General features: G+C 42.7%; 1 protein-coding gene across 1 annotated transcript in view; it reads right to left on the bottom strand.

The window, feature by feature from the left end:
• Positions 1 to 7315: 7315 nt before the first annotated feature.
• WDR35 (WD repeat domain 35) overlaps positions 7316 to 20390 on the bottom strand; it is a 104168-nt gene continuing 91093 nt past the window's right edge. The window contains exons 27-29 of the mRNA XM_040427368.1: positions 13066 to 13219; positions 11959 to 12199; positions 7316 to 7519 (exon numbers count right to left, since the gene is read on the bottom strand). Of these exons, the coding sequence (XP_040283302.1) occupies positions 7369 to 7519; positions 11959 to 12199; positions 13066 to 13219 (546 nt within the window). The 3' untranslated portion in view covers positions 7316 to 7368. The remainder of the gene's footprint in view (positions 7520 to 11958; positions 12200 to 13065; positions 13220 to 20390) is intronic.

Below are 20390 nucleotides of genomic sequence, written 5' to 3' on the forward strand. Positions count from 1 at the left end.
GGGAATTACTATTGGGGGGACTTTGAGGAGCACTATTACTATGGGGGCACTATTATTTCTTCAGGATAGTATCTGGGGGTATTGGGGGGCACAGCGAGCAGCAGGATAACACTGTGGGGGCTCCAGGTTGGGGGATGATGATAGAAAAGTGAGGACACTAAGATGTCTGTGTGTCACACTCTGCAGAGACGAGGCGGATGAGAGAAGTGTCCGGACTGAATGGAGAAGATGATGACAGAGAAGATCTACATCCGAGGAGACGTCACCTGGAGGCTCTGGATGTGACAGGTATGTGCTGCTGTATAGCAAGTACATCAAAATGCGGTGTGTGGGGGGAGGGTCGATTTAGAGAACTGGGCCAGGGTTAATGCAAAGTGTTAATATGCACTGTGAATATAAGCCCTGTATTGTGTTGTCACTGTGCATATTAACCCTTTATTGTGATGTCACTGCATATTAAAGGGGTACTCCGGGATAGGAAAATAAATCCCCTATCCAAAGGATAGGAGATAAGTGTCTGATCGGGGGGTCTGGCCGTTGGGATCCCCCACGATCTCCTGTATGGTACTCCGAATCTCCTTGTGCCCAGGGCGGTGGTCAACACTCCCTCTCCATGTATCTATGGGAGAGCTGCAGATACAGCACTTGTGTGTCTCCGAGTCTTCCATAGAGATACATAGAGGGGGAGTGTTAACCACACCACTGCTGCGTGCGGTGGTTGACACAGCTTATTTCTTGAGGACTGAGCCGGGGTGCCATACGGGAGATCACGAGCATCCCAACAATCCTCGTGGGGGCCTCATGTTCGAGTTTCGCCTAAGGCCTCACAAAGTCTAGAGCCGCCTCTGCCCATATATGACTATATACTAATTTGGATGCTGTATTTAGGCATTGTATTGTGGTATTATTTGGTCACTTAATGGCAGTGTACAATTCCCAACAGAGGAAAACTTTCCCCCCCCCCCCGAAAAAATGGAGTTTGCTTCTGGAGGACTGCCATCAGTACGGATTGACATGTGTTATATACAATGATTACAGGGGGTGTCCTACAAAAAGTATTTAGCCCCAATCTACAGTTAGACCCCCATAGACCAGGGTTCCCAAATATCCCAAAACTTTTTTCCTGTGTCCGTAAAAAAAAAAAAAATGTATCCGTGATTTTTTGGAGGCTGGTTGCTCTTGACTAGATTATTTGGGTGGTAATTTTCATCATTTTCCAGCTCACAGTAAATGCTGGCAACAAGTTCCTATCAGTATATTGAGCTACAGACATGTATTACTTATATTCTTTACCATTTATTATGGTTTTCCAGTTTGTCCGGAATTTTTTTTGACTTTCCGTGATTTTGAGCTAAGTTGTCCAGAAAAAAAGAAAAATTATGGTTGGTGACCCTGCCATAGACCCCAAGAGTGAAGGATCCCCGATTCCCCTCTCTGAATGGAGCAATAATGTACATGATGGTCTACAGCTCTATCCACTTCTATGGCACAGATGGAGCCGCCTGCGTCTGTCACTGTATATACAGTGCCTTGAAAAAGTATTCATACCCCTTGAACTTTTCCACATTTTTTCACATCACACCCACAAACTTAAATGTATTTTATTGAGATTTTATGTGAGCAACATCAAGTAACAAGTATGTATGAAGTGAAAAGAAAATAATTCATGGTTTTCAAAATGTTTGATAAAATCTGGAAAGTTTGGTGTGCAATTGTATTCAGCCCCCCCAAGTCAATACTTTGTAGGACCACCTTCAGCTGCAAGTCTTTTGGGGTATGTCTCTACCAGCTTTGCACATCTAGAGGCTGAAATTTCTGCCCATTCTTCTTTACAAAATAGTTCATGCTCAGTCAGATTGGATGGAGAGCGTCTGTGAACAGCAATTTTCAAGTCTTGCCACAGGTTCTCAATGGGATTTAGGTCTGGACTGTGACTGGGCCAGTCTAACACATGAATATGCTTTGATCCAAACCATTCCATTGTAGCTCTCGTTGTATGTTTAGGGTTGTTGTTCTTCTGGAAGGTGAACCTCCATCCCAGTCTGAAGTCTTTTGCAGCCTCCACCAGGTTTGCCTCCAGGATTGCCCTGTATTTAGCTCCATACATCTTCTCATCAACTCTGACCAGCTTCCCTGTTCCTGCTGAAGAAAAGCCTCCACACAGCATGAGACTGTGACCACCATGTTTCATGGTGGGGATGGTATGTTCAAGGTGATGCACAGTGTACGTTTTCCACCACACATAGCATTTTGCATTTTGGCCAAAAAGTTCTAATTAATGCTCTGCTTGTCTGGGCTGTCAGGTGGATGGCTATGTCTTGATAGGTTTTCACTTTGCAGTTGTGCCATATACCCTCCATTTTCGGATGACGGATTGAACAGTGCTCAATCATATACCGACCTGAGGAAGCGAGAGCGAAATGCGTGTCAGGGCTGAAGTTACACTGGTCGGTATATGATTGATTTACTACCTATTGTGGGTCAATGCTATTCTCTGTTACCTCATTAGATTCTTAATAGTTCAGGTGTCCTTTTATGTTGAGGCCGTATCTCCAAACCTTATTGGTTAGCATTTGCACTTTATATTAGTCGGGGTGGTCAGACATACACCATAGACTCCACTTAAGGTATTATATGGTGCTATTACAACCCCAGTGTGCTTCTGGTTTGTTTTTGTATGCCGCCGCTATTCATTTTAACCCCTTCCCACCCAGCGCAGTAATAGTACAGCGCTGCGGGAAGTGACTTCCCGACCAGTGCCGTAGCTGCAGGGGACCGGCTGTCCCCGTTAGCCGGACCCCTGCTGTAAATGCATTTTTGAACAGAATTATATCTTGTTTTTGTGTTGCCATTAGCCCTCACTATGCTGCGGTCAGCGCTGACCGCGGTATGTGCGGGGTGTGTGAAGGAAGGGAGCTCCCTCCACATCGGGTCCCCGCGCTGCTGTGACAGGGACCCGATGGCAGGGAAGGCAGCCCGATGCCTTCCACAGGCATCGAGGCTGCCTTCCATGTGAGCCTGTGAGATCCAGCCCCCTGGATCTCACAGGCAGGAAGGCTGTAAGTGTATTACACTGGTAATACACTTACAGCCAATGCATTACAATACAGAAGTATTGTAATGCATTGTACAGGGGATCAGACCCCCAAAAGTTGTGAGGGGGAAAAAAAAGTAAAAAAAAAAAAAAAAAGTAAAATAAAGTTTTGCATAATAAAAAAAATAAAAGTTTCAAGTAAAAAAAAAAAATCATCCCTTTCCCATAATTAAGTAATAAAACAATTGTAAAAAATAGGAAAAAAAGAAAAGCATACATACTAGGTATTGCCGCGTCCATATTGACCGGCTCTATAAAAATATCACATTATCCACCCTGTCAAGTGAATGCTTTAAAAAAAATATATGCCAAAACAGCCATTTTTTGTCACCTTGCCTCACAAAAAGTGTTAACACCAAGCGATCAAAAAGTTTTATGTACCCCAAAATCGTACCAATCAAACCAGCATCTCATCCCAAAAAAAATTAGATCCTAACTAAGACAATAGCCAGAAAAATTAAAAAAATAGGGCAGTCAGAAAATGGCAACACAAAAACAAGATTTCATTCTGTTCAAACATGCATTTACTGTGTAAAACTTAATAAAAATAATAGACATATTGGGTATCGCCGCATCCATAACAACCTGCTGTATAAAAATATCACATTATATGCCCCTTCAGGTGAATACTGTAAAAAAAAATTTTTTAAAACGATGCCAAAACAGCCTTTTTTTCACCTTGCCTCACAAAAAGTATATTACCAAGCAATCAAAAAGTCTTATGTACCCTAAAATGGTTCCAATGAAAAGGTCACCTCATCCCGCAAAAAATGAGCCCCCACATAAGAGAATCACACAAAAATAAAAAGCAATGGCACTCGTAAACCAATCCATCAAAATCTGCGCTGCAATAGCCACATGGCGCTCCTTCTGTTCTGAGACCTGCAATGAGCCCCCACACAGTTTACCACCACATATGGGGTGTTGCCGTATTCAGGAGAAAATGGGTAACAAATTATGGGGTGATTTTTCTCCTATTACCCCTTGAGAAAATGAAAAATTTGGGGCTAAAGCTACATTTTATTGGAAGAAATTAAACTTTTTAAAAAGTGTTTTCAAATTCTGTAAAACGCTTAGGGGGTCAAAGTGCTTAGTACCCCCCTTAATATATTCTTTGAAGGATGTAGTTTCCAAAATGGAGTCACTTTTTGAGGGTTCAAAAAGGTCGGGAACACTATCTGCTGAAGCCTATTAGATCTTAAAGGAATTTTCAGTAAAAAAGCAGGATCTGGTCTAAGAACTACTCTGTCTTCCCTAATAGACATGAAGGGGGGTTAATAGAGATAGCCTGAATCTCACTGACCCTTCTTGCAGAGGTTAAGACTACCAAGAGAACCAATTTGAAGGTTAAGAGCTTAACTGAACAGGAATATAAAGGTTCAAAGAGTGGTCTAATCAGAGCATTGAGGACTAAATTTAGGTCCCACGGAGCCACGATTGGTGCCTTAACTGGGAGAATTCTGTCCAATGCCTTAAAGATACCCAGGGGTCACCTGCAAAATTCTTACCAAAAAGGGCAGAAATTGCCAAAACTTGCACTTTAAAGAGTGCTCTTAGCTAACCCCAAGACCTGAAAGACTGATGTCTCTGCTGGTAAGGAGTCTGACCTGATGCCTGAGAAATCAAGAAACTTTCTCCAAATTCTCGCATAAATAGACACAGTGACAGCTTTTCAACTTTTTAGTAAAGTGGATACTAGGGCTTCTGATAACCCTTGTTTAATCAAAAGTGTCCTTTCAAATTCCAGGCCGTTAGGTGTAACCCCTTGACTCTTGGATGGCAAACTGGACCCTGTAACAGAAGGTCCGGGATCTCCGGAAGGATCCAGGGATCCGTTATCGACATGGATCTCAGAAGGGAAAACCAAGCTCTCTTTGGCCAGAAGGGGGCTATTACAATCACTCTTGCCCCCTCGTCTCTGATCTTCTTGAGAACCAGGGGAATTAACTGTAAAGAAGGAAAAGCATACCCCAAGGGGAATTTCCAAGATTGAAAGAACGCATCCACTCCATCTGGGAACTCCCCCGGATTTAGAGAATAGAACCTCTCCACCTTGTTGTTCGATCTGGTGGCAAAGAGATCGATGAAGGGAAGGCCCCACATTTTGACTATCTCTTAAAAGATCAACGAGTTTAGAGCCACTCTTCCTGTCTCAATTGATGGCGACTCAGGAAGTCTGCCTGGAAGTTCTCCTTGCCTCTTATGTGGAGAGCAGAGATGTGACTGACCTGTCTTTCCAGGCTCTGAAACAAGAGTATTGCTTCTCTTATAAAGGAGACGGATCTTGTCCCTTCCTGATGATTTATGTAGGCCACTGCCGACTGGTTGTCCGACATAACTCTTGTGTGTAGAATGAATGAAAGGTATTGCTGCCTCCAAGGCTAGTCTTATTGCTAGCAATTCCTTTCTGTTTGAGGAGAAAGTCTTTTGTATTGATGACCATTTCCCCTGAATGACCTTGTTCAAAAAATGAGCCCCCCAACCAAAGGGACTGGCATCCGTAGTTAATACTACTGGATCGGGATACTTCCAAGGGATTCCTTGATTTAAATTTGACCTGTCCTCCCACCAGGTCAGATTTCTTAGAGTCTTTTCCGAGATTTTTAATCTTTGTCTACAACGAACTCCCTCTCTTCTTTGTCGCTGATAAGATCTCCATCTGAAGAGCCTGAGTATGGAACTGAGCCCATTCTACTGCCGGTATACACAAGGTCAGGGAAAAAATTGATTAACATGAAAAATCTGCGTAAAAAATGAAATTTAGAAATTTCGCCTCCATTTTCCTTTCATTCTTGTGGAACACCTAAAGGGTTAACAAAGTTTGTAACATCATTTTTGAATAATTTGAGGGGTGTAGTTTCTAAAATGGGGTCATTTATGGGTGGTTTCCATTACGTAAGCCCCTCAAAATCACTTTATAACTGAAATGGTTTTGGAAATTTTGTTGAAAATTTGAAAAATGGCTTCTAAACTTCTAAGCCTTCTAACGTCCTAAAAAAATAAAATGACATTTACAAAATGATGCCAACATAAAGCAGACATATGGGGAATGATGACTGATAACTATTTTATGAGGCATTACTATCTGTCTTAAAAGTAGAGAAATTCAAATTTAGAAAATTGTGAATTTTTCCAAATTTTTGGTAAATTTGGGATTTTTTTTATAAATAAAGGAAACATATATTGACTCATGAAGTACAATGTGTCACGAGAAAACAGTCTCAGAATGGCCTGGATAAGTAAAAGTGTTCCACAGTTATTACCACATAAAGCGACGCATGTCAGATTTGCAAAAAATGGCCTGGGCAGGAGGGTGAAAACTGGCCCAGGGTACAAAGGGTTAATATTTGATCTTTTTATTGTATATTATGTACTAATAAAGTCGTGATTATATTCATTAAGGATGCACTGTGTGTGTGATTCTATATTGGAGTGGTAGATTTCTGAGGAGGTACACACAGTCGAGTTATTAAATTGGGAGCACTACTATTTTTTCTAATGTTGGGGTTTTTTGAAAACCATGTGTCATTTTCTTTTCACTTCACACATACTTGCTACTTTGTGTTGGTCTATGATAAAATCTCAATAAAATATATTTACGTTTGTTGGTGTAACATGAAAATACATGGAAAAGTTCAAGGCGTATGAATACTTTTTCAAGGCACTGTAGGTGATGACCCAAAATACCCTGAACCTAAGGCAGTTTAATACTGCAGTACCAGCCTATAGACAAGAGCAGCACAGCCGCCAGAAAAAAAATATAAGGTTTGTCAAGCTGGCCATACAAATCAGATAGCTGTTGACCAAATGCATATTCGGCCATCCCTGCTTCCCATTACACATGCATGCTCGGTTTAGCCTAGTGTGCATCTTCTCGGAGTAGGGAGACGATGGAGAAAGCCACTGCCAGACACCTCTGGTGCCATCTTATCTCTCAAAGACCAAAAGGAATGGGCATGTTGAGATCCAACCTCCTGATTCTTCTTCCCCCTGAATCTGTTGTCAGGAGAATGCTGGGAGGGCCCCCATACATATTCGATGGTAGGACGGACCGCTGAAATTGTTGGGTTCAGCAGTCATTGATCTAATGAGTATGGCCAGCTTCAGATTCATGAAGACAGTTTAAGACTACGGCAGACAGGACTATAAGAATTACCCCTTTTTTCGTATTGACCTCTGTGTCCCCTCTTATAAGTAGTGAAGAGGCAGAAACGTTGTCAGTGAATATATTAGAACTTTATTTACAGTATAAAATGACAGGCCGGTGGAGTCCATCACGATACGGAGCTGTGACAGAGAGGACAGAAGCTGTAAGCGGCGATTTCACGTTCTTGCACGCCATGGTTACAGACGCTGCACATCCAGAACTGATAGTCGGTGATGGGTCTTCCTGATGCAACGCATGTTGGGAGTTTCCCTTCCCCACTGTTGGGAGTAAAAATAAACATGAATGAATATTTCTACAAAAAGGCTGTGGAGAAAAATTGACTTCAACCTCGCATTGCCATAGAAAACGAAGAGAACCCAAAATATAAGAATGCTAACATGATGGGGGGACATTTATCATGGTTCTACGCCAAGAAACTGTGATAAAATTTGCGGCACCCTCGACACTTTTACAAAAAGTGGGTTGGGTATTGACGGGAGGAGGAGAGTCACGGGCGGGACCTCTGTGGCCCGACTCATTTAACAACCCTTGCACTAGAAAATTGGCACACAAGGGGTTATCCAAACTATAACACATGCCCCTAATGCCCAGGCCCCTCAGATAGATTATACTTACCCTGCTGCCCGGCACCCGCGTCGCTCCTGATCCCTGCAGCATTTCCCGGTCACACGTCTCAAAACATCTGGCGACTGGGGGAAAAGGGGTGTTGGGGGGGGTTTGAGGGATGGGGCAGCGATGCTAGGGACTCTCAGAAATGCAGCGGCGGGCATGCGGGGATCAGGAGTGACGCGGGTGCCGGCGAGCAGGGTGAGTATAAATTATATGAGGAGCCCAGGCATTAGAGGGCATGTTTTGTAGTTTGGATAACCCCTTTAAGACTGGTCAGAAAAAAGCTGATCTTTAGTAAATGACCCCCATGTGTCGGCACCATGTCCCACGCCAACCACGGCTCCCGTGACTCGAGCTGACTACATCATAGTGATTTATGATAAAGCTATGATTGAGGAGCTATCACAGTGTCCTCACATCATCATGTCAGTACAGCACAACCTAAATGACTATGATGCAATCAGTTTGGGTCAGGGGAGCCGCGGTTGGCCTGGGAGATGCAGCAGACACATGGACCATGTTTCCCAGGCCGAGCCCTAACTCCTGGTTTCTAAGCAGAAGAACTGTCTCGTTAGTTCTCCCTGCTCAATCTTCCTCTGGTCAAATTCCACATTATGTTACAGTGCCGGATTATCAGACTTTCTGGATGTCCAGATGCTGGATTAAAGGGGTTTCCCAGAAGTACGGTTATATTGTACAGACATCCCAGACCATTGATACTACTGAGGGTTCGTTGGATATGGTTTTATTTTAGGCAACTCAAAAGAATAGTAAAAAAAAAACTGAAAATGAAGATTAACCCCTTACTGTATCCATCTCAAGATAAAAAAAATAAAAAGGAAATAATGTAAGGGCAGACTACAGGGAGTGCAGAATTATTAGGCAAGTTGTATTTTTGAGGATTAATTTTATTATTGAACAACAACCATGTTCTCAATGAACCCAAAAAACTCATTAATATCAAAGCTGAATATTTTTGGAAGTAGTTTTTAGTTTGTTTTTAGTTTTAGCTATTTTAGGGGGACATCTGTGTGTGCAGGTGACTATTACTGTGCATAATTATTAGGCAATTTAACAAAAAACTAATATATACCGATTTCAATTATTTATTTTTACCAGTGAAACCAATATAACATCTCAACATTCACAAATATACATTTCTGACATTCAAAAACAAAACAAAAACAAATCAGTGACCAATATAGCCACCTTTCTTTGCAAGGACACTCAAAAGCCTGCCATCCATGGATTCTGTCAGTGTTTTGATCTGTTCACCATCAACATTGCGTGCAGCAGCAACCACAGCCTCCCAGACACTGTTCAGAGAGGTGTACTGTTTTCCCTCCTTGTAAATCTCACATTTGATGATGGACCACAGGTTCTCAATGGGGTTCAGATCAGGTGAACAAGGAGGCCATGTCATTACATTTTCTTCTTTTATACCCTTTCTTGCCAGCCACGCTGTGGAGTACTTGGACGCGTGTGATGGAGCATTGTCCTGCATGAAAATCATGTTTTTCTTGAAGGATGCAGACTTCTTCCTGTACCACTGCTTGAAGAAGGTGTCTTCCAGAAACTGGCAGTAGGACTGGGAGTTGAGCTTGACTCCATCCTCAACCCGAAAAGGCCCCACAAGCTCATCTTTGATGATACCAGCCCAAACCAGTACTCCACCTCCACCTTGCTGGCGTCTGAGTCGGATTGGAGCTCTCTGCCCTTTACCAATCCAGCCACGAGCCCATCCATCTGGCCCATCAAGACTCACTCTCATTTCATCAGTCCATAAAACCTTAGAAAAATCTGTCTTGAGATATTTCTTGGCCCAGTCCTGACGTTTCAGCTTGTGTGTCTTGTTCAGTGGTGGTCGTCTTTCAGCCTTTCTTACCTTGGCCATGTCTCTGAGTATTGCACACCTTGTGCTTTTGGGCACTCCAGTGATGTTGCAGCTCTGAAATATGGCCAAACTGGTGGCAAGTGGCATCTTGGCAGCTGCACGCTTGACTTTTCTCAGTTCATGGGCAGTTATTTTGCGCCTTGGTTTTTCCACACGCTTCTTGCGACCCTGTTGACTATTTTGAATGAAACGCTTGATTGTTCGATGATCACGCTTCAGAAGCTTTGCAATTTTAAGAGTGCTGCATCCCTCTGCAAGATATCTCACTATTTTTGACTTTTCTGAGCCTGTCAAGTCCTTCTTTTGACCCATTTTGCCAAAGGAAAGGAAGTTGCCTAATAATTATGCACACCTGATATAGGGTGTTGATGTCATTAGACCACACCCCTTCTCATTACAGAGATGCACATCACCTAATATGCTTAATTGGTAGTAGGCTTTCGAGCCTATACAGCTTGGAGTAAGACAACATGCATAAAGAGGATGATGTGGTCAAAATACTCATTTGCCTAATAATTCTGCACGTAGTGTAGATGGCCCGTGTGGTCTTAAAGTGTAACTGCCATTTCACTACCAAAAATGAAATTCCTAACATATGTGATGCTGAAGGGAAGATATTCATGAAGATGCATTTTTTAGCTAATTTTACCTTTCTAATGTCTGTATTCAGCCCCTAGCAACCATATTTCTCTGTGCCTCTATTTCAGTAACTTCCTAAGATGGCCTCTGCTGCTCTTTCTGTGATGATCTTTGCCCTTCCTTGAGGCCATCCTGTATTTCCCTCACTTCCCATAAGCCCTTGCTCTCCTCACATGAACTAGCAGGACTAATCAGAACGCAGATAACTTCCCACAGTACCCAGAGCAGTGTGTATCCTCACATACAGCTAACCAGAGACAAGCCCTGCAATTACATTCAATCAGTAAGCATTTCTTTTAACCTCTTAATAGCCAGCTGTCCCTCATTCTCTTCCAGACTGACTGGGAGGGGCTGCTTTAGCTGCTTATATCTCTAGTTTGGTACCAGCTGACATTCCAGGCTTTCAGACAATACCAGAATGACATAACTCTGTTCAGTATAGGGGAAGATATCAATGATAGAAATCGGGATGTTGTGAATGAAGCTGAAAGTAAAAGCAGATTTTACCTGTGATTATTTCCGACTATTTCTAACAGTGATTTCTCCTCTGTTGCTTGGACCAGAGCTGTCATGAAAGCCTGGACTGTCAGCTTTCAAACAAGACCAGTTACATATTTCTAGCTGCTACCATTGAGAAGATATCACCATCTAAAGCAGAGCTCCCCCCCACCCTATCTGCCTCAGCCCAGCTCCAGGCTGTCAGGGCTGAGCTCGTCCGTCTCTAGTTATAATACGGAGAAGACGGACTGCACGCGGCAACGCTGTGAGATGAGAGCTGCTGAATAGGAAGGTAGCATGCATTTGTGGGAGTTATTAGCAGGTAAAACTGAAAATGATCAAATTTTAAATCACAAAAGCACTTATACAACAGGGTGTACTATACCATCAGGGGATAAAAAATGAAACAGCAGTTACACTTTAATGACCAGGCTTGTTTGGCTTTTTAGTAACCAAGACATTTTTGACTATTCGTTGGCATGGTCAGATGAGGCCATGTTTTAGGCAGGAGACTTTTTTTTAACCACTTTTTTTGCGGTACATATACAGTAAATTACAGAATGTTTTATATAAATTTTATTTTGCGGTACGTACATAGAAAAAAGTGATTTCAGTATTTTTTTTTGTTTATTTTTATACCCTTTGTGCTTCACACAAAATATCCTATTAAACTAATTTTCAAGGTTACTACAGTTTTTAGGTTTTTTTGCAGACTATTTTTTTATTGCAAAGTTTCTGCTACATCACTTTTTGATCCCAGATTTTACTTCTTTATTGTATACTGATAATGTAATGTGCTCCTGCAGGCCAATACATTATGATCTGTGTCATTATACTACAGGCTGTTATTAGGGCACTTGGTGTGCACTAACTGCAGGCTTAGTTGTACCTTAATGTCCCTTTATAGGTCCCCAGGGTTGACGGCACAGGGGTTCCCTAGTCCCCAAAAACTCCCCACTCTAACTATATATGTATTTCATTTTTTCCGAGGTCTATCGCTATCCTCAGATAACTCCTTTCATGTCTGTAGTGCCTCTATATCTCTATTACACTCACCCATCTGTGAAGACATCAACATCTGCCTTCCTGCTGTCCTTCGGGCTGTGCTTGGTGAAGATTTCCAGGGCAAGGTCTTCATACTGCTGCCTCTGTTCGGGGCTCAACGTCTCTAAAGATTCCAGTTTAATGAAGGCCTTGGAGGAGGTACCGAACGCTCTGTTAGCACAGGCGCAAAGTGCCACAAGGGAGTACACCTCTACAGCAGGAATGATATCCTCATAGTCTCGTAGATGAAGAGCTGGAAATGACAAAGATAAGTAAATGAAGAAGATTTCCTTTAAGGGGGTTTCCGAGATTTTAATACTGATGACCTATCCTCTGGATAGGTCGTCAGTATCTGTTCGGTGGGGGTCCGATACCTGGAACTCCTGCTGATCAGCTGTTTGAGAAGGCAACTGTGCTTGCAGTAGCTGCTCGTGGCCTAGGAGAAGCTCAGCCCCCATTGAAGTGAACAGGGCTGAGCTACGAAACTAAGCACAGCCACTATATAATGTATGGAGCTGTGCTTGGTAAGCACGGAGAAGGCAGCAGAGCTCACAGGAGCACTGGTGCCTTCTAAAACAGCTGATCGTGGGGGTCCCGGGTATCAGACCCCACTCATCAGGTAAGACTTAAAGAGGATCCAGAGGATAGGTCATCAGTATTCAAATCTCAGAAAACCCTTTTAAATTAGTTTAGATATATCTCTTTAGGGTGGGTCATTAACGTGTGATCATTGGAAGTCCAACCTCCAGGACTGAGCGTTCATAAAGCAGTGAAGTGCCACTGTACCTACATTATGGTCATTGGTGCTGGTCCCTACAATCATCACACTGATGGCCAATCTTAGGGACAGGCCATCAAAGTAAAATCCTGGAAAACATCCTGAAAGTGTTCCACCAGCCAACATGTAGGCAGAATCAGGAAACGTGTACGTTAGATAGTTGTCCCCCATGCAGATCAATGCGGAGCATGGTTAGATGCAAGTGAAGCTCCCCTCTAAAGAGGCTGTGTGAGACTAACCACATATTTGGGAGGACAAGGTAGTGGAGTTGGTCCTTGCATTTAGTGCATTATGTATGTGGAAGCACTAGAAGGAAATAACCACATAAATACACTATATACCTGTCCTCATGGCAGCATCTCCATAGCCCTCGTACAGCTGTCGCTGAGCCAGCAGGAAGAAGTGGTATGCCTCGGCTCCTCGCCAGGGGTTGTCAACTATCCGATTATCTGACAGACTCTCCTCCTCCAGCAGACCAGCTATCGCAGATGTAGCCTGCAAAACATACAAACTGGCATCTTCAAATTCCTGGATACGGGGAAAGCAGGGTTTAGAGCTGCAGCTCCAATTTTAATACTTGTTCCATTCCTAGTGTTCCAATCGTAAAGGAATAGAAATTATATTTATAGGCGTTGGACACCTCTGACATGGCAAATGATTTTTCTTTTTTTTAAATCAGATAATTTTTATTTGAGTTTCATAAAAACAAAATATTATTACAGTAACAACCCCTTACACCCACCCACCCCCCTCTTCCCACCCACCCCTTCTTCAGTCCTGCGACCAAGTAAAGTCCAGAGTCATTTCCGTGATAGTCTTTGTAACACCATACACCATTAACATACTCTCTCCCATATATCTTCCGTGACCGCCATTCCATCCCTTGTCTTCAACAGCTCACATATTCATCTTTCATCCATCCAACATATAAATGGTCACCATTCTTCCCAACAGGCAAGAAATAAAATAAAATAATCCAGCATACAATATTTTGGACATTTTCCACCCAATATACTATTAATTAATGTTGTAATATCTCAACCACGAGAACCATACTATTTCAAATTTTTTGACCGCTCCTCTCTTCTGATAGACATACCTTTCCAACTTTACCAAGATGTGAACCCTGTCTATTAGCTCTTTCAATGTAGGTGCTTCTGGATCTATCCAATGTTGTGCAATACTTTTCCTGGCTTGATATAAAACACGCATAATGGCCGTTTTCTTTTTTGCCATTCCTGGCTGAACTTTAACACATCCTAAAACACACACTAGTGGTGCAACCTCTATGTTAGTTTGGAACACAACATTTATCAAGTTCACAACATCCATCCAGTATCTCCTAAGCTTTGGACAATTCCACATCAGATGGATTAGATCAGCGTTATGCCTATTACACCTCGGGCAACAGTCATCTGCTCTATATCCCATCTTTTTCAACAAAACCGGGGTTCTGTATACCCTGTGCATCAGGTACAATTGTGATACCCGTTGTGCTTCACTCACTGCTATGGTTTGAAAATTCTTCATTACTTCCTCCCATAAGTCCTCAGTTAGATCTCCAATGTCAGACTTCCATTTCCCATATAGTCCTAACGGCCTATTTTTATACTGCACTTCCATCAGGGTCATGTAATGAAGAGATATTACCCCATTTGTGCTCCCCTGCGTTGTGGTGAGGTCTATAATACTATGCTTCGGTGCCTGAACAATGTTTTCATGTTTTATTTGCGATCGTATAGCATGTCTGAGCTGAAGATAAAGATAAAAAGAGTTATGTGGTATATTAAATTCTTGTTTTAGTTGTGCAAATTCTTTTAGATTGTTATTAGAGAATAACTGAACCATTCTATTAAGACCATACCTCTCCCACCCCTTTGTTTCTGACACTTTACCTACTTCTTTATACATATAGTTCGGCCATATTGGTGTATATTTTGTATATCCTGATATTTTAGCCATAGACCTGGCTTTCCACCATATTTTGTGTATCACTCTCAATATCTGATATTGCGCACCTCTATCATAAAAAGTACCCTCTTCCAAGGCTGATAGCAAACATTTTTTCCCTATAAGGTGTTTCACTATTTTTCCCGTCTTGTTTAGGTTTTCACTGTCTCCCCAACCCCTGATATGCTGCAGTTGGGCTGCGACATAATACACCCAAGGGTCTGGTATAGCTAGTCCCCCATGCGTTTTAGGCCTCTGTAATGTACTTAGTTTTATGCGAGGAACACCTCGTTTCCATATAAGATCCCTAAAAATTGTATTAACCTTGTGGAAAAAACGGATTGGAATCCATATTGGAGCATTATGGACGAGATATAACAGTTGGGGCATAAGAATCATTTTTATAAGGTTGGCTCTGCCAATCAACGTAAGGGGTAACTTAGTCCATGCTTGCATTTTACTCCTGAACTTTTCAAGTAGGGGTACTAGATTCAGATCACTATATTCTCGAGTATCAGTAGATATTTTCACCCCCAAGTACGTAAAGGATGTAACAACTTTGAGATCTGATGACACTAGCAAAGACGGATTCACTGTTTTAGATAAAGGCATTACAGTAGATTTTGACCAATTTATGGTCAATCCAGATAGTTGGCCAAAGTCATTTATAATCTTAATAGCTTCCGAAAGGGATGTTTCCCAATCTTCCAAAAATAACAACAAGTCGTCTGCATATAATGCGACTTTTTCTATAAGATTCCCATATTGAAAACCTTTTACTAGACCTGCACTTCTAAGGGCTTCAGCTAGCGGCTCTATCGCCACCGCAAACAATAGTGGTGACAGAGGGCACCCCTGCCTAGTCCCCCTATAAATATTGAATGGGTCTGATAAATTACCATTTACTCTTACGGACGCTCTAGGACTAGCATATAATAACTGTATCCATTTTATGAACTCTGGGCCAAAGCCCATCTTCTGGAGTACAGACCACAAATACCGCCATTCCACACTGTCAAATGCTTTGGCCGCATCGAGAGATGCGACCGCCGCATTCGAGGTGTGAACATGACCTGCCTGAATATTTAAAAACAGACGTCTAATATTCACCGCTGTGGACATATTTGGCATAAAGCCAGCTTGGTCGGTATGTATGAGAGATGTAATTACTGTATTTAAGCGATTCGCCAGCACTTTTGCCAAGATCTTCACATCCACTGGAAGCAAAGATATAGGTCTATAAGAATCAGCTTCTAGAACGTCTTTACCTGGTTTTGGTAACACCACAATTATGGCCTCATTCATAGACAGCGGTAAACTACCCAAACCCTTAGCTTCTTCACACACCTCCAACAACTGAGGCAAAAGTGTTGAAGCATAAGACTTGTATATTTCCACCGGTAACCCATCTTTGCCGGGAGCTTTATTATTGGCCATATCACAGAGGGCTAACTCCATTTCTTTTAATGTTATAGGCCCCTCCAGCATATTCCTCTGATCCTCAGAGAGGACATTTAAATGTAACGGGTGTAGGAAGCCCTGCAAATCCTCATCCGTTGCACGCATCTTAGTCTCATATAAAGAAGAATAAAATGTGTGCATGATTTTCAGTATATGCTCTGATGATGTGTGTATGTTCCCCTCCCTATCCCTAAGAGCCGCTATGTATGCTGTTTGTTGTTGGGCTTTAGAGATTAATGCTAACATCCTACCTGCCTTCTCTCCTTCTTCATAATGGGATTGTTTTGAGAAGAACCTTTTATTTTGTGCAGTTTGTAGTAGATTGTCGTTCAGTTTTTGTTGTGCCTCCCGCCATCTCTTTTCCATTGTTACGTCCGGTGAAACAATGTACTCCGCTTCTGTTGTTTCCACCTCAGCCATTAGTCTACGTACATTAAACCTGGATTCATTTTTCTTTTTATTTATGTCAGCTATTAATAACCCCCTTAAGAAAGCTTTCATTGTATCCCATACTATCATTTTGGGGGGCTGATGGATTATTAAGTGTGAAAAATTCCTTCAATTTCTCCCCTATTCCACCAATATCTGGAAGTATATGCAGCCAGTACGGATTGAATTTCCATACCTTAATGCCTTTATATTGGGAAGAAAGAAAGTCAGCCGTTGCCATCACTGGGGAATGATCTGAGATCCTTCGTGGGAGATATTCCACCTTTTGGACATATTGTCCCATGCTCTCATTACCCAATATCATATCTATCCTTGACAAGGAACCATATGTTGTAGAATAGCATGAATATTGTTTTGTTTGTGGATGTTTCATCCTCCAGTAATCCAACAGGGAGACCTCCTGAATTAATTTGCCAAACTGAGTGACACCACCCCCCGCAGATTGTGGACCCCCACTCATTCTATCCATATCAGTATGTATTACCGTATTGAAATCTCCTAACATTAAAACCGGGACCTCTGGTAGATCCGTCATAAAACCCAGAGCAGTTCTGAGCACAGTAGGGGAATACGGCGGCGGTATATACATTCCTATTATAACACATCTTGTATTAAATACAGTACAATATAAACATATAAATCTCCCTTCAGTATCTATTTTTTGGGATAGGCATTTAAATGGTATATTCCTGTGTATGAGAACACTCACACCCCTTGCATATGTGGAATAGGTAGCATGAAAACAATGCCCCGCCCAACGGGGACTGAGCAGCGATGTCTGTTCTTTAGACAAATGTGTTTCCTGTAAGCAACAGATCACGGGGTGGCATTGCCTCATGCCATCCAATATTGCCTTTCTCTTGTTATTATCTTTTACCCCTCTGACATTCCAACTAACAAATTTAATTGTTCCTGCCATCCCTACACGTTGCACACATATTTTTCGGGTAGAACCCTATATAAATATAAGACATATCAAGACATTTCTCTGGTGTATGGTATACAAACCAAGCTCTAACATAGTTAGTCTGAACCATCATGGTCGCAGTATCTGAACAAACAACTGGTAACTTCCCCTTTAACAGTTTTGTCTCTAAAAAGACAAGGTTAGTGCTTCAACCTCCTCCACGAGTCCCCACTACAACACCGTTTGATTGGCCCGTGGGATAAAACAGCAGCCGCTGCTGAGGCCTAGCACTAGTCAGCACTTTACCCTTAGTAACTGGGTTGGCTAATCCTAAAAACTTATCAACACTTAAATTGTTTATGTAGTATAAATCCCTCCTTTACCTTATAGGTCTACTTGCTCCCTCTGCATTTTCATATATAGTGATATTAATATTAACGGGCTACTGAAACCTGCTAAATACTCTGATGCATATTCCAACCTTATAACAACTGTTATGCAACCATTACAGCATTCATATCCTCCAATCACGCCCATATATACTCATTCTGCCAGATGATAAGCAAAAAGTGCGTCCATACGAGAGCATGTTCTTTATCATCTCGGATAACTTCATCTGTTGTTCTCCGCCAGTTGCCGTTCATGTCGATCCAGCCATCTCAGCGCCTCCTTCGGATCCTCATGAAATGTTGTATTTCCCAGTGCGACAATTCTTAGCTTGGCTGGGTAGATCATGGAATAGGATACATTCAACGCCCTAAGGCGACGTTTAATGTCCAGGAATTTAGCTCTTCTTTTTTGCACTTCCTGAGAGAAATCTGGAAAGAGCGCCACCTTTTGCCCATTAATGGTAAGGTCAGCCACATCTCTGGCTTTTCTCAATAGAATGTCCCGGTCCTTGTAATGTAATATTTTCATCAAGACTGGTCTCGGGGGTGCGCCCGGAGGCAACGGGCGAGTTGGAACTCTATGAGCCCTTTCGACCGCAAATAGTGGTGTCAGCGCTGCCTCCCCAAATTTTTCTTTTAACCAGGTTTCAAAAAAGTCTGTAGGATTAGCCCCTTCGGTTTTTTCAGGCACTCCCACCAACCTTATATTGTTACGGCGTGACCGGTTCTCTAGGTCATCTTGTTTAGCCGCAATAATGTCTAGACGTCGCATAAATTCTGTAGCATCACGCTTCATGGGTGGTATGGCATCCTCAACTGCTCCCATTCTTTCCTCCAAAGCTGAGGTGCGCTCTGCCAACTTTTTCATGTCATGGCGGACTATAGTGACATCCTCCTTTATAGCACCCACTTGCACAGTGAGAGCATTCAGTGATTTGCCACACTTTGATATAGCATGCATAACATCTTTCAGGGTGGGTTCATCAGAGTCAGAGTCCTGCTCCCCTGTGTCTATGTCATCATCTTCTGACTGCAGGGCATTGTACCTGTTGGATTTAGTACTGTGCTCCCCTGCAGCTGCTTCTTTTTCAGCCACATCATCTGCCAGCAGTTCTTCTGACATTTGTGTCTGCCTTTTATTCATACCCCTGGTGCTCTGTGACATCGGTGTCCTGGCATACTTCTCCAGCCTCACCGCTGTATCTCTCTGCACCTCCCCCAAGCGGCTCTGTCGGCCTGGGGTTGCCGCTCCGCCATCTTGAATATCTCTGTCCCCGCTTTTGGCGTCCTTTTTTATCTTCATGGCCGCGATTTTTCGGCTCTGCTGCACACCGGACAGGTCAGTAACGGCCCAGAAGTAGATTAGGGGTTGTTTGTGAGCTATGTTCGCCCGTTTACAGGATGTATTTGCCGATAATGCAGAGGAGCTCAGCAGCCTTGCGTCTGCTCACATGCCGTGCTTAGCTCCGCCCCCCCGGCAAATGATTTTTCAATATGTTAATTGATATCTTGAGTAAAAAAAGAAAAGTAGCAGTAAGTCTTAGGCTACAATCTTATATTCAGTATAAACCTGATCCTAGTTTCAGATTTTTCTCATGGGCACATGTCCTTCCCAATAATAAATGTTGGATCTGTGTGTCCAGGATGATGCTGCCTTTCCCCTGCAAACTACCTTGTGTGTCCTATCCTCCCTATCTGCAGCCTGTGTGAGATGCCTTCCTTTGACCATCGTCCCCTCTCCACTGTTACCCAACTCCTGCTCAGGGACGTAGCTAAAGGCTGATGGGCCCTAGTGCAAGAGTTCAGCTTGGACCCCCCCATCCCTCAGTGCTTGTGGCCAGGGGCAGGTAAGCACATAGCCTTCGTGCTGACTGAGGCAAAAATAATACGGCACCTACCCCATGCCAAATTCTTCATCTAACCCCTTCCCTCCTTCCAAAGGTGTAACTTGACCAGCATGCACTTTCTTTCTATAATACCGATGTCTTCTTATGAGGCACAAGGGTCTTCAAGGGAGACCTTCAAGGGCCCTCAGGTTCCTGGACTCCTTGACTGCTACCTCTGCACCCCCTATAGCTACGCCCCTGCTCCGGCTGAGAGAAGGGAGGATGGGAGCAGAGCTCTGACTGATGTCATATTCAGCAGCCCCAGCAGCTAGGTGAAGGAATTACACATACTCTGCAGAAGCAAAATGTGAGGACATTTCTAATTAAGATTATTTAGAAGATTCTCAATTTTGTAATTAGGAAGCAAATTAACATTAAATTCTATAGCCTTTAAGCCACAACCGACACGTGACAAGTGTTTATTTTATTCAGTGTTTTATTAGGTGTCAGCTGAAATTGATTGTTTGAGATTATTAGATAATGCTTGAAATCTCTGGTATTTCAAAGCACTATTACTCTGTATGTCTATTATTACCCTTTTTACAATGACAGGCAATCTATGAGGCCACACCTTTTAATAGGTAACCCAACAGCATCCCATAAGCTCGGCATGGGGCACCTAT

The sequence above is a fragment of the Bufo bufo genome, chromosome 4 (assembly GCF_905171765.1).
Source record: "Bufo bufo chromosome 4, aBufBuf1.1, whole genome shotgun sequence".
NCBI lineage: Eukaryota > Metazoa > Chordata > Amphibia > Anura > Bufonidae > Bufo > Bufo bufo.